The sequence below is a fragment of the Polyodon spathula genome, chromosome 7 (genome assembly GCF_017654505.1).
Source record: "Polyodon spathula isolate WHYD16114869_AA chromosome 7, ASM1765450v1, whole genome shotgun sequence".
NCBI classification, from domain to species: Eukaryota; Metazoa; Chordata; class Actinopteri; order Acipenseriformes; family Polyodontidae; genus Polyodon; species Polyodon spathula.
This window is the reverse complement of record NC_054540.1, coordinates 37,470,827-37,489,833: the sequence shown is the minus strand read 5'-3', so window position 1 is coordinate 37,489,833 and position 19,007 is coordinate 37,470,827. Positions and strand designations below refer to the sequence as shown.

Sequence of the window (19,007 nt, the reverse complement as noted above, 5' to 3'; positions counted from 1 at the left end):
GTGTACTGTCAACAGCAACACGAATGCATACTTATTTTATTACAGAATCGGAGTTAAATGGAATTAAAAATTAAAAGGCGGATATGAAGATTTACATTTGAAATCAGCAATGTTTATTAGACAGTCAGACATTGTCTAGATCTGCATAAAGGAACATTTACAATTCAAATTTCCTCTCGTGGAGGCATTTAAATCACAATACATACTGAATGTTCTACTTCGTAAAGATATAGTGATTCCACTAAAAACAAGTAACAAAAAAAAACGTGGTGAAAACGCACTTTGTGTGCTAACAGCCTGATTTTCAAGAGGCAAAATAAAAACTAGGCTGCAAAGGGAGTAAGGGTGTCTACAGTAATACAGTACAGTTTACACAAGCTACGTAAAAACAGAATTTGATTTATATTTTCCTAGGACATTTGGCAGCTTACTATACATATAATCCTTATGCAGTGTATTTTCTTTATGATGCAGGTGCAATACAGTACAATCTTGGCAAAACCAAACATGCAAAGCAATTGTTTTGTTTAGCAGTGGGACAAATTACGCAGCTTCAATTAAAACATTCTCGATTGTTTTAAATGTGGCGTTCTATAACTTACAGATTTATTTTTTAAGGTTTGTTATCTGACATCACAGTTAGCGCAAGCATAATACAGTAAATGTCATCTCTCGCAGCAGGTGCTGATACGACCAGCGATAGTTTGAAACCATGAACGCCCACCCTTGCATAGTATTGCTTACTGTCAATTGGTTGAAATGATAAATGCCAGCAGAACTCACACAGCAATTGGCTGAAACAGTTGCTGCATCACTGTCTTGCTCATTCATAAACAAATTATCGGGTAACAAACAAACAAAACCCCCAAAAAGCCAGTGCGCTTACTGATGGACAAACGGAGAATACAAAAATGCGGCGATATCGTGAACTTGGTAATCATGGTATAGAAAATTGGTTGCAGTTTCAAACTGGCAGTTTAAACTATGGTTTAACGTAAAACCGGTATACCGTGACATCCCTACAGTCAAGGCGGTGAGAGTATTTTAATTGTGTTTTGTGCTAAGAGACTAAGAGATTTACATTCTGACACTTCTGATTTCTGTTTATTATTTGTGTACTTAACAAAACACTACTATTGATTAAACATTCCTTGTGTCTACGCGTGAATGTGTGTTCATAGCAAATCCTCAATCTCTGTAATACATCAATTAAATATTATTAATAAGAGAACTAATCAACCCAGAGAAACATTACATTATCAATTATTGAATTGTTCCTACAATCCAAAAACACAATTAGTTTTATGCTTTAAGATCAAAAATTGAGATTCCACAAACAGAAGGGCACAAACAAGGACCTGCAGTGCGAACACTGATCCACTTTACACAGTTTTCCAAAAAACACGTCAGGAGGCCTGCAACGTAGAAGAACAAAGATCCGAAGACACACGTATGGTGTGTGACAGGAAGAACAGTGCGTTCAGAAAAAGCGCAATCAGATAGTGAAATGAAAAAGCATCCTTTGAATTAGGGATGCAAGTCGGTTATGATCGGTTCGGTTTTTAATGACTTCTTTCAGATGTTTTTGATGTCCAATAATTTTTCGGTAAAACCGAACTGTATCTGTGCAGCCAAGAGAACAGGACATACATTATTGTACACATGCCCTTTTTAAAAAAAAAAAAAAAAAAAGTGTCAAATAAGCTCCATACAGTGTTATTGCATCACTCATACCCCGTGCTCCAGATAAGGTTTTAGGTCTGGGAGTAAATGACCCTCTAATTTTTGCACTGAGCAAGTAAAATGTATTTTCAGGGGGTAAAAATGCAACATTACTTTGAAGTCATGAGCAATCTCAAGAAATACTGTACAATCTTTAATAGAAATGGGGTAGGCATTAAAAAAAAAAGAGCCTTCCATACGTCAGAATAAATCACAACTTTTGATTTATGTTCCCATCTTAATTATGTTAATATGAACTGTCTACATGCAGCAGTGCGTGATGAGCTCCTGAAAATGCCTTTGGGCTTAATGTTGAAACTGCTTGTCCATGTCATACAGTTTGGAATGTTATGCAAATATTGGTTTCAGTTCAGGAAAATCATAACCTTTACATCCCTTCTTTGAATATTCATATTTTAGGACCCAAAGCAACATGAGGAAAAACTCCTCCCAGTGAAAGATTAATACGTTCTAGTGCAGGGTTCTCCCCAGGAATTCTGTACAGCCAGGTGGCAGAACATTATAGATGGGAGCACTTTTAACAGAAAAATAAACTTACCTTACCTTAAATATATAATACGACAAAGAACTTGAATAATGTGTTGTCTTTTGTTGAATGTATCTGGTTGCGCTTTTTTATGTTCTACATTTTCTTTTTCATTTCTGTTTTTTTAATATGGTAGATTACCGTGTTTGTTTAGGCACTCTGCGATTAGACTGGGGAAAAGTAACAGGGTTACTGGAGTTCACAAAAAAAGGTAACCTTTTCACTTCCTTTTTAGCTTAATTATTGAGCTTATTGATTCATTTTAATTGTTTTCTTTATGTTAAGTTTTCAGGGCAATTTGTTAATCCACATCTATTTTTGTTTTTCGCTGTTCTACATTTTTTTAATGCAACTGTTCATTTTACCAATGTTTTTAACACAACAGTACTCACATACGTTTGGTCACCATCATAACTGTTGCATGAAACCGGAGTGTAATAATCCAGCACTTCTGCACTTCAGCATTTGTAATGTCAGTTGACAACATCATGCCTTTCTTCTTAAAGGCGTACAACCTCTATATATGAACCCCTATATCTCTCAAGCACCTGGGTACACTGTTACGATATCACAACAAAAGGAATACGCTTTTTTTTTGGTGCATATGTATAGCTATTATGTACTACATATCACCTTACAGTACAATAATACGACAGAAAATGGACAATGATAATACCCAAAAATAATTGTAACTTTTTTTTTTTAATAAAGTAGCCGGCGCAAATATAGTATTAGGCAGTGGATTGCGCCAATGTGGGTTATTTTGACCTGCTGCATTCATTGTCACTATTTTTGCTTTGAAGATAATTGGTTCTTTTTTTAGAAGTCATTTTTAACGTTTTAACCTCTCAAAGTGCGTAACACAGAAAACATGCCCCTTCAACTCTCTGATTGGTTAAATGCTGTGTCAAGACATATTGTGTAACATGTGGTTCCAAATTTTTTTTTTTTATCCCAGCAACGCACAACTGATCTAGTCTGCTAGAAGCAAAATCAATCCTTATTGTTAAAGGCACAATAGCATCTGCAAGATGAGCGGATCAGGTTTTTTCAGCCAGGTGGCAACAGCCACTTTGCCGGGTCTCGGGAGAACCCTGTAGTGTGATGGTCTGTATGATTAAAATGTTGGTACAGAATACTAAAGAATTAGAAATGTCAATAAAATGTTTAACTCGCAATTGGACAGAGGTACATACAGATATACACCTCCCCATCAATAACAAGATTCTGATACGCTCAACAACTTATGCCAAATAATGTTAACATCCAGTCAACTGGATAAGAAATTCTCCAGATACACAGAAATGTAAGTGTGGGGGATCACGCGACCTGTTTACCGGGATGCTAGTGAGTAGTTAGAGCTCCTTCTGCCCATTGCCCTTATGGGCTATTTTTGCTACTTCCCCCGCTTCTTTTTCTTCTATTTTTGAACTGCGACTCGCCTACAATGTCCAGCTCCTTTCTCAGTTAATGGAGTAGCAGGCCTTGCTCTTCAAAACTGAGATCGCTACTGCGCAATCCCAGATTTCTGCTGTCAGAGCTGACCTAACTGTCCACATGTCGACTGTTGAGAAACTGCATCTGGTTTCCAGCGAACAACCATATTGTAAACCTAGAGAAGGGGGTTGAGAAAGACGACCCCTTTGGATTTGTGGAAAAAAAAAAATCAATCCATCTCTGGTTTCCTGGTTTCGCACAGCGTGAGTTTGAAACTGAGTGTGCACATCGCATCTACAGCGGCAGTAAAGCTAGAGGCCACAACAAGCCTGTATTTATTTTTACACTGATCCGCTATGCAGACCGCCAAATCATCCTACAAGAGAAAGCCGGTCCTGTTCACTCCGCTTCGGGCTCCACCCTAAGATTTTAGCCCCATGACAGCAAACATGAGAAGCACCTTCTCTGAGGTGAGGAAATCTCTGAGAGAGGCAGGTGTCCCGAACTTTCTGCTGTACCCTGCTGTTCTCGAAGTCCTCCATAACGGAAGCAGGCACTTACTGCAATCGCCACAAGAAGCTAAAGCATTCCTGAATAACAACATCACCTCTCCTCTTTGGCTGGATCAGTGAGACTCTCCTTTGGAAACAGCTATTCTCTCCAATGACTACAGAAAGCTGTTTTGTTTATGGATATCTAGGGTTTTTTTTTTTTTTTTTTTTTTTTTTCCCCCCAAGATGCATGCATCTGACTATACGCGAGTCTGGCTTGTCCTTTAATTTTGACTGGGGATCTTTCCTATTTTGGTATTCTTTACTATCCTAATTATTATAATTAATATTATTATTATTATTATTACACGTGTATTTATTGTTTTTTATTATTATCTAAATATTTAATTTAATTTCCTTTACATGCTTGATTATTTATCCATTTAACTTTATTAATTTATTTATCACTTTTTGTTTTAGGGGCAATTCTTTGCTTGTTTATATCTGCTTGTATTATGGGTGGATTGGCGGTGGTGTTTTGACTGCGTGTCTCACCGGTATAAGTGCCACAGATTCGATACGTTTGGTTGCGAAGGGTAGGTTATCGACAGTATCTCTGTCCCGGACACTCTCTCTCTGTTCTCTCCTAACTACTGCTATATACACTTTATTCAGGCAAACCACTATCTGCTCGATCCTAGCACTGAATTTGATTTCTGATACTTATAACTAATACCTCTATCCTATCAAGGAATGTAAATGGCCTAAACACTCCCTCAAAATGCACTAGTGCTTGGACTTGCGCAGCAGAAAAAAGAGAGATGTTGCAATGACACAGGAGTCTCATTTGAAACAACACAATGTTTCTAGGTTGGCCAATAAGTATTACTATGTGGCAGCTTTTTCTGCTGCAGAGAACAAAATGAAAGGTGCTTTAATTATCTTGCGAAGAAATCTTCAGATTTCTATATTGGGAGCAAGAGGTGAAATCTAGGGAGACGGGAATTTTTTAAAACTACTATTATTTCAGGTAGAAAAATTGCCTTTGCATCAGTGCATGACCCTACTACATTCGATCCCAGATTTTTTTTTTTTTTAACTCACTTTCAAAATCTCTGTTAGAGCTGGCTGAATTTGAGGTCATTCTCAGTGCAGATATGAATGCTGTCATGAATTATATGCTTGACAGATTAAAGTCAAAAGAGACAAATACCCAGTCTTTGGCATCCACAGCTCTAAGAAAATGTGTGTCTGATTTGACCCTGGTAGATATTTATAGTGCGTTCAACCCTACGGCTAGAGAATTTACTTTTTTTTCAGGTAAGCATAAATCGTATTCCACAATTTACTTCATTTTTGCTCCCCAGGCTCTTTTTTTCCTTAGTACACACTGCTGAGATATTGCCTACGTCTTTGTCTGATCACCATGCTAATTTTTCTAAATTCGTACTGGCCAATAGACCTGTGCGTGCCCCCCCGCTGGCATTTCAATTCCGCGCTGTTACAAAATGAACCGTTCCGAATGCAGTTTCAATCTAAATTGGAAGAGTTCCTTGATTTAAAATTGGGGCTCAGTTGACGATCCCTGCATCTTATGGGATGCGGTTAAGGCCTTTATCAACCCTTTGCACTCCTATGTCAGACCAATTTTCCAATGTCGGACCTTGTCCGACATCATCAAAAAGACGTAAGGCACAGGACTCTAGTTGTTTTTTCTCTGTAAAAAGCAGAGAAAACTTTTCAATGGCCGAGTGAGACCGAAAGCAGCCAGAAAAAAAAAAAATAGATGTATCTCATAGCCCCATGCACTACAGAGATAAGACATAAACAAAGGAGATAGCTGCTTCTGCATCCAATGCTCAAAGAATGTCACAGACATTTGCAGAGCTTTTTGAGATGTGTGACGATCGCTCAACTATGGATGTAAAGAAAAGATGTCAGGAAGAAGGGGATACTGATGTCTCGCCTTTGCATTCGTGCATAACTGAGACGACAGTTCATGCAAAAAGAGAGAACTCAATTTCCCAGAATCCGGGAGGAAATTTAAAGTCAGGTGACTTGGCAACGGGAAGGCTGGGGGATATAAGGAACCCACACAGTACAGAAGTGTGGGTGTAGAGGCTGGTTGAGGGCAGACCAGACTCAACTGGAAGAAAAATAAAGTTTGGTGCGAGATTGTGGTGGAAGTACTTTAAAAGGGACAGTACTGCTGTTGCACTGCTGTTGTATTGTTTAACCGAGGAACGGGGTGGATTTATAACAGTTGATGAACCAAAGTGTCACGAAAGGAAGCACAACTTGCTTACCTGTGAGTAAAAACCTCTCAACAATTACCCTGTGTGGATTACTGTTCTAGATTCTGAAATAGAGTATTGTGTGAACCTGGGTGATGAAGACCAGTGTTTAGTGGGGGCATTTGTGACTTGCCTGTATAAATTGTTGTGTGGCGTGAAACACTCGCTCTTTCTCTGTAAATTGACTGTTTTAAATGCTTGTCTGTGTGACCTGTGTGGAAGCATTTTTGAAACCAAACGAACTGAATAACCTGTGTGGAAATAATTATGAAGATACTACACGTGTTTACAAACTGTGTTTCAAACAAACTGTTTCTGGGTTTCAACTTTGAAAAAAAAAAAAAAAAAGTCACTGCTGTGGTTTAAAAGGGAAAATCACAGCAGTAAAGAGAACGCATGACATTGACTGTTTTTAACATTTATTTAGTCCTGGTTTACGGTACCAGCCAAGACATTGCAGCAAGGACTGGTTGTAAAAAAGGACTTCACCAGCAGAGGTCTCCAAAACTCCTGAAAAGGTTAATTTATTCAAAGAAAGGACTGTGTAACTACTGCAAAGACCTGGAGAAATACCTGAAACACCTTCAAGAGAACCAAGTGACTATTACAGCTCAGTCCTGGGTTTGGATTATAAAAGCACCTTTAAAAAACAGTACTTTCCTTTGTGGAGTTCACTGTTGGAAGGGGGTGGCAGGAACTTGTGCCAACCAGGAAGTTCCGAGACTAGACTTATTTTGTGTTTTGTTCTGCAGTAGGGTGGTTTTTGCACTGCAGTATTTTGATTACACACACTGCAGTAATTGTTACTTGCACGGGGCTTAACCTTGGCAAGGAGAGACAGGGATCAAGAAGTGAGCTAGGACTCAAGTGGGTAGGTGTTATTTTGATTTTATTTCATTTCTACAAATGCACTTTGAGTTGCTGTGAAAAAATAAAAGCCTGCCCAAGTTCAAACCATTCCTCTGTGTCAGTGTTGCCTCTTATACTGCCAGTTCGGCTACCACACCAAACAAAACTTTTACAGATATTATAGTAATAAAATAATCACTTGATCGCATTATTGAGGAGTTTGGTGATAAAACGAGCGATCAGAAGAGGATTTATCAGTACGCACATCTATAAAGAGGTATGTGAAAAATACAGTGAACAAGGGGTGGAGCTTGGCTGCAGATATAGTACTGAGTGTCCTTTTGTAATTCAATGCCTTTGAAACCTGTTTTACTCTTGGAAAAAAAAAAAAAATTTAAAACAGAGCGTGTAAAATAAACAGCGCGTGTGAAAATAAATTGGACCCGACGTGCCTGACAAGCGCTGAATAAATGGACTGCAAAGTTTTAAGGATAACTCAACCATATTTGCTTCTCAAATTATATAAATCACGCCTCTTCAGAATTAATGAATTAGAAACAAATTAGCTTTTTTAGAACAGGTCCAACAACTAACCTTTTGTAATACTATAGCCTTAGAAGTTAATCTGGTTAGAAAAGACTTAAATTTGCTACTTAGACATTGTGCCGAATTTCTTATACATACTGTAGAGCTAGACAAAACTATTACTTCAATGGCAGTCGACCTAGTCACTTATTGGCTTTGAAACGCAGCAGCAATGAACGTTTTGCAGATATCCCTGCTGTCAAATCTTCACAGGGGACATTACTGACAGCTCCTATACAGATAAACTCTTCGTTTCGTTTATTTTACTCTAAATTATATAGTTCTGGCATTCAACATGATCAAGAGTGCTATGTGAATTCCTCCAAACACTTCAACTGCCTTGTCTCTCACCTAAAGAATCAGCTGCACCCGGTGCTCCTATGTCATTGGCCAAGCTGTGGGAGGCACTAGGAAGACAAATCTGAAGGGCAAATCCCCTGACACTGATGGTCTCCCTCCTGAATTTTATTTAACTTTTTGGCCCCAACTAGGCCCCCTGCTGCTTGATATGATACAATCTGCTATTGACAAGGGTTTGTTTCGGAGAGATGTTAACATTGCAGTAAGATCCCACTTCCTGCACAAGCTATCGTCCTGTCATTGACTGGCTCGGACGTCAAGCTGTATGCTAAAGTGCTGTCACGTCACCTTGAAACATATACGACAAAATTAGTAGATCACGATCAAACAGGCTATATTAAAACTCATCTTGCACCTAATAATATCCGTTGTCTCGTACTTATTACACATGCTGTTGATGACATTGCTTCTCCATGTGCTGTTCTCGCATTAGATGCTGAGAAGGCTTTTGATAGACTCGAATGGGATTACTTATGGCCTGTTCTGGAATATATGGGTTTGGGTTCAGGGTTCATTGATATGGTTAAACTTTCACATGCCAATCCCTCAGCAACGGTGCCGAAAAGCCAATCGTGTTCTTCCTAATTTGCATCTTCCTAAATCTCCAGGGCACTCGCGGGTTGCTATCTCCAGGGCACTCGCGGGGTTGCCCGCTCTTGCCTTTGCTTTTGCCCTATCTCTTGAACCTCCAGCTCAGGCTGTCCGTCAATCAACAAATAGTAGCTCTATTTCTTTAATAATACCCAACATCACATATACCTTACTGCAGATGATATATTATTATACATAGAAAATGTTTGCCCAATCCCTACCTCATTTCAGTGCAATCTCTGGACACAAAGTTAATTGGTCTAAATCTGCATTGCTACCCTTAAATTATGTAATGGCAAGAACCAACATACCCTCGATAGTGCCACTGGTCAAACACTTCAAATACCTGGGTGTCGAAATGTATCCCTCTTTACATAATACCACAATAAATAACTAATACAATCCTTAAGCAGGTGGATGCGGATTTGAACAGCTGGATGCACTTTCCTAATTCTCTTCAAGCTCGTATTTCCATCGTAAAAAACGAACGTGCTTCCTCGCATTAATTTTTACAGTTCAATGATTCCTTTATCTCCCCCATTAGGGTATTGTGACAGACTGGACACAATAATCTCCACGTATAATTTTTTCCACTCTGCAGCGTGAAAAACCCATGGGGGTTTGGCTTGTCCAAATTTTAAATTCTACTTCTATTTCTTTGTTTTACTCCCAATCCTCTGTCTGGCATGCCCCTGATGCTCCTGTATCTTGGTGTTCTCTTGAGGAAGACTTCCTCTCCTCTTATAGACTCCAAGATTTAATTTACGCCGGTGTCCCCCTTAGACAGTGTAAACTGTGCTTTGGCCCTATAATTTCACATTTAATTGCAACTTGGCATTTGGTAGAGACTTACAAATTCCGAAATTAAATGACATTGTCATTCACCTATCTTTCATAACTACAGTTCTTACAGGTAATTCTCTGGTAATGCCTGTGCACCCATTTCACACTTTACTAGATAAAAGGGGCAAAACAAAAGGTTTGGCTTCGGCCTTTTACACCTTTCTTTTAAAGACCTCTTACAAACCTCTAGCAGTTGTCACCATACAGAACAGGGATTTGAACTTTGAAGATTTGCTGGGGCACTATCTGGGAGAACATATATCTAGGTTCCAGGAATCCTAACCATCAAATGATTAACTGGAAATTCTCACAGGATATATTTATATCAGACACTTTCAAATGTGACTTATCCTCAGCATGTTTTGGGATTGTCAAGATGGGGCTCACTTTTGGGTCCGAGTATCCTCATCCTTGTCCACTACTCTTAATACGAATATTCTGTGTTCTCATTGGGTCCTTCTGCTGAACGACTCTACTCTTGATCTCTCCAATGTCCCTGCCCGCAAGCGGAGGTCCTCCGACTCTGGCCTGCTGTTACCCCCAAGCAAAGTGCACCACACTTGGAGAACGCTTGTTTAGCTTCATGGCTCCAACTCTTTGGAACTCTTTCCCAGTTTTGGTGTGAGATGTTCCCACCGTCACTCGCTTTAAATTAACTCAAGACCCCCCCTGTTCTCTCTTTCTTTCCATGCTTTAGTTGCTAGTAGCTGCTGCATTGCTGCTATTTAATGTATTACTATCATGTATTATGCACTTTCCAATGTATTTAATGTACTATTTCATGTATTATGCACTTTCCACTGTATTTGATTTTTTTTTTTTTTTTTTTTTTTTTTTTTTTTTTTACTGTATATCATGTGTTATGCATTTCTCTGTATTTAAAGTATTATGGATTTTCTTGCTGTTACTGCATCTTGTAAAGCGCTTTGTGATGCTGGTCCACAATGAAAGACGCCATATAAAATAAAGATTGATTGATTGATTGTCAGGTCATTATTGTAAGATATGTGGGGTGAAGTCCATAGGGGAAAGGGGGTACCAACGGGAGGGGAGGGGGTTGGTTTGTGTTTGGGGTTTTATGTTACAATGTGCTATGTACTTCTGTACTTTTCTAAATAAATAAAAAAAAACATTTGTTCATAAAAAAAAAAAAGTGTGCCGTGTAGAAACCTCCATATAACCTCAGAATTTGATACCCAAAGATGTTAGTCCCGAGCTTGAGAGAGTTGCTCTGTGAAACTCACCTTGTCGTGCAGGTCCAGAAGCAGGTCCCTGATGATCAGCTGCCTGTCCTCAGTGGGGATGAGGTCCTGGGGGCAGGCAGTGAGCACCGTCTCCACCAGGTTGCGCCAGGATTGCAGGGTGTGCCGCTTGGCACTCAGGCTCTGCCGCATGCGGTTCCGCTCCACAACGTGCTGCAGGATTGAGTTCACCTCCTTAAAGAGAAAAGTACAGTTAACATCTGTGCTACACAAACAAGGAAAGACAGCAACACAAGCAAACTATACTGACCTTACACCAGAAAGTCGCTCTCAGGGATTAACCACACCTTGCTATTTTTGTTTTCCTAACGGACTACATCAACAGGCTGATTTACAGTGGGTCTCTTTTGTTCCCCTATTTACACATACAATAACATTAGAAAACCTTAATAATAAGTACCTTCACTGCCCTTTACTACTTTATGATGTTTGCAATTACTCCGATGGTTCTTACTGCATGTTTTTCAAGCTGTTAATGTGCTTTCATCTGACTTCAGGAGCAGCTCTTCAGTTCTGCCTAGATTAGTACAATGTAGGCTAGATCAGCCAATGTGTCTTTATAGAAGTAACAGCCTGTACCATCAAGTGACCCGCCACCTTGATTACTTTTGTTTGCTGGATGCACACTAGATGGTCTTACAAGTACAAAGACATTGATATTTCCATGGCAAGGAGCTAAAACTAAAGAACTCAACAGACTTACCAAACATCAGAGAATGGTACAAGGACAAAGAAACTTTCACTCCTTAAAGTTGCTAAAAACAAATTACTAAGTATACACTAAGTTAGATAAATTAGTATTGGATTTTGAATTAAATGTATGGTGATTCTGTTGCATATACAATAAGGTTAAATGATTTCTACTGAGGGACATATTCCCTAAATATGATAATACATGAACATGTACTAATGATATAACTGGACTAATTAATGAAATTGCTGTGTCTTAGGAAAAAAGCAAACTGCTGTGTCTTAAGAAAAAAGGCCCCTTGGTTACTGGCAGACATACTGAACTGTATGACCTACTGCTTAGAGAACCGGTACCTGAACTGGATTAGGCTGAGTGGACAGTTGAATTATGTACAGATAACTCACACATGCAACAACAATCGTTTTGACGCAAGGAAGTCATAAAACTAGGATATTAAAACATCAAAGGACTGCAAGTTTAAAAAAAAGCAAGACATACAAGGGATCTCATGAAAGTGGCTATTTAGCAGGGTGAAAAAGACCATAAATATCCAAGCAAAACTGAACATTTTGCACTCCATATCGAATGCTAAACAAGGTGCTGTCCGGAACTCTGCCTAAAAACAGAATCAAGATGGGAATCTACTGAAAACGGACCCAAGACAAGGAGGCAAGCTGTAAGCGAGTCAATGAACACAAGCAACAAGGCCCAGGACTGCCGTAAAACTTGCAGGGACTTATCAGACAAACCAGTCTAGGTTTGCTGTACACCTAAAACCACAGTATCCAAAAGAAACTGTGTAGCTAAAAGATTCAGCAAAGAGGACAGAGCGGACGGGCACTGTTGTGGATCCTATACCGAGGACTGAAGACTTTGTCGCAGCTATTTGTTGATTCAAATCGAGAATTGAAAACTTTGTTGCCGAGTTTGATCCAACGTGGGATTGAAGACTTCGTTGCTGAGAGTTTTGTACTGGACACTTCAACAGACTGAGTTTCCAAACCAGCAGACCAAAAGTCTAAGCTTCAAGGAACCGTTAAGTATAATTCCAGTTGCATTTTCCTTTCAGGGAATGAAATTCATTAATTGTAACACAGTCACATAGAATTGAACTGTTAATTATTTAGTTTACACACTTTGTGTCTGAAATAACAGTAAAACTTAATGAAGTAACTATAAGTAACTTACCTCATATTGTTGTATGAAGAATTTCTTTAAAAGTAAACTTGCCATATACTTAATCTAGATACCATGTGATATATTCTAGGATTGTATGCATCGTTTCAGATTCAGGCTGTGATAGTATGTGGTGTGTGTGTGTGAGCAAGCTACTATTCACAGCTTGCTCCAGTGCAGTTTGTGTGTGAGGAGACAGCCAGTGTCATACTTCAATTGCCTGCTAGTCAAGCTAAGGCAGTGAGAGTTGAATTGTGCTTTATACTTAGAGAGACCAAGATATTTACTTTCTAACTTTTCTGATTTCTGTTTATTATTTGTGTAATTAATAAAATATTACTATTGATTAACCACTCCTTGTGTCCGAGCGTGTATGTGTTTTCATAGTAAATCCTCAATCTTTGTAACACATCAATTAAATATTGTTAGTAAGAGAACTAATCAACCCAGATAAACATTAAATTATGAATTGTTCCTACACTACAGTGATCTTTTTTCAGGTAAAAATACAATATAATGTATGTTTTAAATGTCTTTTACATGGTCAACAATGGCATATGAGGTCAATTTAAATCTACATTAGCCACTAAGGTATCTCAACAGACCCTGATCCATCCCAATGGATAAGAGTTTTAACCACTCTGACTTGCCTCCAACAGTAGAGGCCGCTGTCCAATGGCTGCCATTCCCTGCAGGGCATTAACTTCTGCAACCAGGACTCTATGAAACAGCTGTCAATCAAAGGAGGAAGAGATACAGCATGAACAGAAGATATTTAAAACACAGAATAATCCACTCACCATGCAAACTGCTTTTGGTGGATGGGGTGAAAATAGTCAAGAAATGTCATCACAAAATTAGGCAAACATTTATGGAAATGTGTTACGGCAAGCTTTTTCTCTGGAATACCTTCACAACATAAACAGCTTGTTTAGACACATTTCCATCTACATCAGGAAACCAGTCAATAAAACTAAACCTCCTCTTGTTCCAAATCAAACTGGGAATGCTGTCAAATCCATCTGCAGTTACAATCCAATCTGCACCGGACATTACACAAGTCAAATATCTCCTATATGTATCGCAATTCAGCTTACATCATTTTTTCTGCTGTTGCAGAGATTTAAAACCTGCTTTTTACACCCTTTGCATTGGAAACTCATTAGTTAACTTCCACTATCAGTTGGAAAGACTGAGTTCTCCCAGTCAGCAATTCAGTTCCAGTGGTAGGTGGAAACCTAGCATTGGACTAACCTCACCTAAAGGCAACTTTCAGTAGTCCAGGATTAGTGTCGACCATAGTCTTCAAAACCAGCCGTTTGACTAACAAAAGGCATTTCATCAAAATCAGACGGCTCCCAGGTTATAGTATTGAAAACAGATGTCTGTAGAGAAGCATACCCTGTCAGCACAGTAAACTGAAGGGAGAAGAGCATACCTTGATGTTGCACACGGTCTGGCCATGCTCGGTGGTGTGCTCACAGTTTGAGATGACCTGTTCAATCTGGGCCCGGTCAAAGAAGTCCAGCTGTGGCAGATCTGGGACCTCCTGGCTGAAATCAATGGAGTCCAGAACACTTAGGATCTTGCGTCGCACTGAGGAGAGAAACAGTACAGTCATCACCAATGTCAAGACTGAAGCGTCAGTGCTGAATCATGCCTGGTATAAAAGAAGTTGTGCAAGTCAGTCGGTATTAATGATAATAACAACAACAACAACAACAACATTAATTTATTAGCAGATGCCCTTATACAGGGCAACTTACAACTGTTACAAAATATCACAGTACGAAGTATCACATTACAAAATCACAAGGGCAGTTATAAAGTACAGTAAAATCAGTGGAAAGTAAGATCACATTCAAATAAGAACAAAATAAATACAGTAATTAATTACCTTTAAGAGCAGTTAACTTTTAGTAAAAAAACAAAAACAAAAACTTTTGCTCATATGAGTAAAGACCATTAAGAGCACGTAGTAAGTACAATAAGTTGATGAGAACAGGATACAAGATACCGGAAGTAGTTCTAATTAAGAGCAGTAGTAGAATCCGGCAAGGTATGGAGCAGTTCAGTGCAGGTACAAGCTGATGCAAGTACTGGAACAATTGGGTGCCATACAGTCCAGAGTAGTCAATAGTTGTGAGGTTTAATATGGTGTCTGAGCAGGTGTGTTCTGAGGAGGCACCAGAAGGTGGTCAGGTGATCCTGATACCTGTGGGTAGGTCACCACTGAGGGGCAAGGGTGGAGAAGGAGCGGGCTCTGGAAGTGGGAGATGTAGGGAGAAATGATGGTCTGGAGATAGGAGGGATCAGAAAGGTCAAGACAGCAATAGGAGAGTACAAGAGTTTTAAATTGGATGCAAGCACAATAGGGAGCCAGTGGAGGGAGCAGAGCAACGGTGTAGAGTGGGAGAAATGAGGAAGGGAAAAGACAAGACAAGGCGAGCAGCAGAGTTTTGGATGAACTGGAGTGGATGGATAGCAGAGGCAAGGAGGGCGGCCAGGAGGGAGTTGCAGTAGTCAATGAGGGACAGGACCATGGCCTGAACTAGGAGCTGTGTGGAGTAGTTGATGAGGAAGGGACAAAGGAGCGTGCCAGAGTAGAGATGTGCTGAGAGTAGGAAAGGGAGGGGTCTAGGAGGACACCAAGGTTCTTGGTGGATGAGGAGATAGAGAGGGTAGTGGATTCAAGAGGAATAAAATATCAGAGGTGTCAAAGGAAGTAGAGAGCTCGAGGAGAATTAGGACAAGAGAGGGAGGTGGCATAGAGTAGAGAGTTGTACAGTTTATGCAGCCCAAGGAGGTTAAGTGACTTGCTCAGGGTAACACAGTGAGTCAGTGAGTGAGCCAGGATTTGAACCGGACACTGCCTGGTTACAAGCCCTATTCTTTAACCACCTCACTACACTACCTCCTATCTATACAACCGCGCCTGAGCTTGATTGCTCGTCAATCATTCAAATCATGCTCAGGGACATTTTACATGTATATTTCTTCTGCAGAAGAGGCAATTAACCCTTCCTTGCCAACCCAAAACAGCGCAAATAAAATATTTTAAAAGACAAAAACAACACAAATAAACACAGGCACACTGACCGCCCAGCACTACAGCATGGGATCCAATTCCAACCCAAAACTGTATCAGATGGGTAGAAATTAACCGGGATTGTGTTATGCAGTAATGCTAACCTTTAGAAACAGTGTCAAAATGGAGGAAGCCACTGACAGATCGAGTTTCGTCTTCTGCTCCAGTCTCGCCCTCACCTATGAAAAAAGCAGATGACAATGTCAAGAAAATAAAGTAATTTAAATATATACGGATGATCTGAATAGTGATAATCTGAACTAAATCCCAACTGGATTTCTATCAGAATTCACTTTCAGCTTTCTTTCCCAGCAAAACCAACATATTGTAGATGTCAGCAGCCATTTAAAGCCTTGAGGACTAAAGTTAAAGACGTAAATCTATGATTTGCGGTCCTATGTCGGACCAGGTCCGACATTACAATTTTCCCTTTCCGGTCATCAAAAAGATGTCAAGCACAGGTCTTGAGTCGTTTGTTCTACAGAAAAAGCCAAGAAAAACCTCTCATTGGCCAAGTGAGACCGAGAGGAGCCGGGGGAAAAAAAAAAAGTACCTATGAGCCCCTGCACCACAGAGAACACAGACACAAAGAAAAGAGATAGCTGCTTCCGCATCCAGCAGTCAAAGAATATCACGGACATTTGCAGAGCTTTTTGAGATGTTATAGTAATAAAATAATGACTTGAATCGCATTATTGGGGGGTTTGGTGATAAATCGAGCGATCAGGAGAGGATTTATCAGTATGCATGTCTACAAAGTATGTAAAAAATACAGCGAACAAGGGGTGGGGCTTGGCTGGAGTTGCAGTACTGATGTCCTTTTGCTATGCAGGGCCTTTTAAACCTGCTTTACTCTGCGTGTGAAAATAAATTGGGCCTGACACACATGACAAGTGCTGAATAAATGGACCGCTAAGGGTTAATAAACTCAAAGTTAAATATCCATTTACATAGGTTTAAACTGTCATGTAGACTTAATTTTCTATTGCAGTAGTCATATTTATAGTATTCTTTTATGCAGTGCTCCCCATAATGTGGAACACAAATAGCACTCAGCTGCTCACTATATTTTAATAAAGGGGGGAGCAGAGTGTTTGTTTAAAATGTTACAGTGGTTTTGACACAGAATTCAATCTCTGTGGTTTACAATGCATCAGGATACTTTAGTCTTATCTGTAAGTTTCCTGATCCGGTCAGCTTTTGTAAATCTGCAAATCAATAAATTATTACTTTTTGTTTCTTTTGTTTTATGTCAAAATCACTGCAATATCTCCATAAAGCAAATACAAAATGCAAATCTGATTAGGCTTTTTATTATTATCTATTAAAACTTATGTAGAAGTCCCCAGAAACTCATTCGTAATCCAAACCCATTACGTGTCAAACCCATTATGTGTACAGAGATGCTTGGAAACCCCGAAGTGCTGCTGCCTGCGTGCAGGGCAATGTGCTGTACCAGTGTACGCTCCGTGGGGCTGCCTGCGTGCAGGGCAATGTGCTGTACCAGTGTGCGCTCCGTGGGTCTGCCTGCGTGCAGGGTAATGTGCTGTACCAGTGTACGCTCCGTGGGGCTGCCTGCGTACAGGGCAATGTGCTGTACCAGTGTATGCTTCGTGGGGCTGCCTGCGTGCAGGGCAATGTGCTGTACCAGTGTACGCTCCGTGGGGCTGGTCGTCCAGCAGGAGATGCAGAAGGCGCTGAGTATGCGACCGCTGGCGGTTCAGAGACGTCAGCCGCAGCTCTATCGCAGCAGTCTTCATCAACCAGGACATCTGGTTCAGAGCAGAAATCTCATGGCCTGAGGAGAGGACGGGAAGTACAGTTAATAACTAATAAAACACCTTCTCCTTGTAAGTTTGCTGTGGTTCTGTTTTCTGTTAATTCTGCAAGTATTTGGAATTTCTAAAGGGTAAAGAGCTTCAAATGACATTTTGGGTTTCTTTGCCTTAACTTTTCATGAAGTTACAATTGCTACATGCAGTTCTATATCGAAATCAACCTGGCATTATCTGGAGAATCCAAGTTGTCTGCTCTTTATTCTAAATAAAATGTAAAAGACTACTATAGCAGCTGTCTCTCAATTAAGCGCAGTGATTGACGGGCACACTATTTGAAATGTTGCACAGGTGTTAAAAAGCAAGTAGTTTAAAAACGTTTGGCCTACTCTCCAGTGAAGTCAATTTAGACATCCAGAAAACAGTAACACTTGCACTGTATGTAACTAAATATTTTGTTGTTTTTCAATACAAAAGTATTTTACACTTGGATACAAATGTGCCAAAAAAAATGGCATAGCTGGATATGTGGAAGATGAACCTTACCTTGAACACTGAAAGGCAGATGCTGTAACTGAGAGAAGAGGAAGTCCTGACTGGTTCTCAGGTATCGCATGGTGGGCCCAGAGGTATCTGAGCATGCACACAGCTGGTAGAGCACCTGCAGAGCGTCACAGAACGGTGTGAGAAAGCCAAGGGTAATAAAAGTGCCCGAACCCAAGCAAATATCCACGCTTTACTCTCACCTGTAAAGGTACCGGATCCACTTTGTTTTTATTATTTTTTGGAAGTACATCTGGATAAGCCAGTTACTCTTCTTCTATCCAACCATCCATTATCATTAACCGCTTAACCCTTTACAGGGTCGCGGTGAGCTGGAGCCTAACCCGGCAGACACAGGGCGCCAGGCAGGACCTCACCCTGGACGGGAAGCCAGCCCATCACAGGGCACCACACACACAGTGGGCAATTTAGAATGACCAATCAACTGAACAGCATGTCGTTGGACTATGAGAGGAAACCGGAGTACCCGGAGAAAATCCACGCAGACACGGGGAGACCATGCAAGCGCCACACAGACAGACCCATAGGCCGGAATAAAACCCAGGACCCTGGCGCTGTGAGGCAGCAGCGCTAACCACCACACCATCATGCCGCCCTACTCTTCTTCCAGCTTTATTTATTTCATTTATACCAAAGTATCACAAGGCACTGTACATAAATAAAATAAAATACAATATACAAATAATAATAAAAAAGAAAAAAAAAAAAGAAATCATTAAAAGCTAGCAATTA

The 19,007-nt window shown here is 40.0% G+C and overlaps 1 protein-coding gene across 3 annotated transcripts in view; it reads right to left on the bottom strand.

The window, feature by feature from the left end:
- Window positions 1-19,007, bottom strand: part of nup205 (nucleoporin 205) — a 64,787-nt gene that overhangs the window by 18,438 nt on the left and 27,342 nt on the right. For all 3 annotated transcript variants that reach the window (XM_041255474.1, XM_041255475.1, XM_041255473.1), the window contains exons 23-28: window positions 18,258-18,372; window positions 17,585-17,734; window positions 16,041-16,115; window positions 14,287-14,444; window positions 13,499-13,579; window positions 10,964-11,155 (exon numbers count right to left, since the gene is read on the bottom strand). In XM_041255474.1, the coding sequence (XP_041111408.1) occupies window positions 10,964-11,155; window positions 13,499-13,579; window positions 14,287-14,444; window positions 16,041-16,115; window positions 17,585-17,734; window positions 18,258-18,372 (771 nt within the window). The remainder of the gene's footprint in view (window positions 1-10,963; window positions 11,156-13,498; window positions 13,580-14,286; window positions 14,445-16,040; window positions 16,116-17,584; window positions 17,735-18,257; window positions 18,373-19,007) is intronic.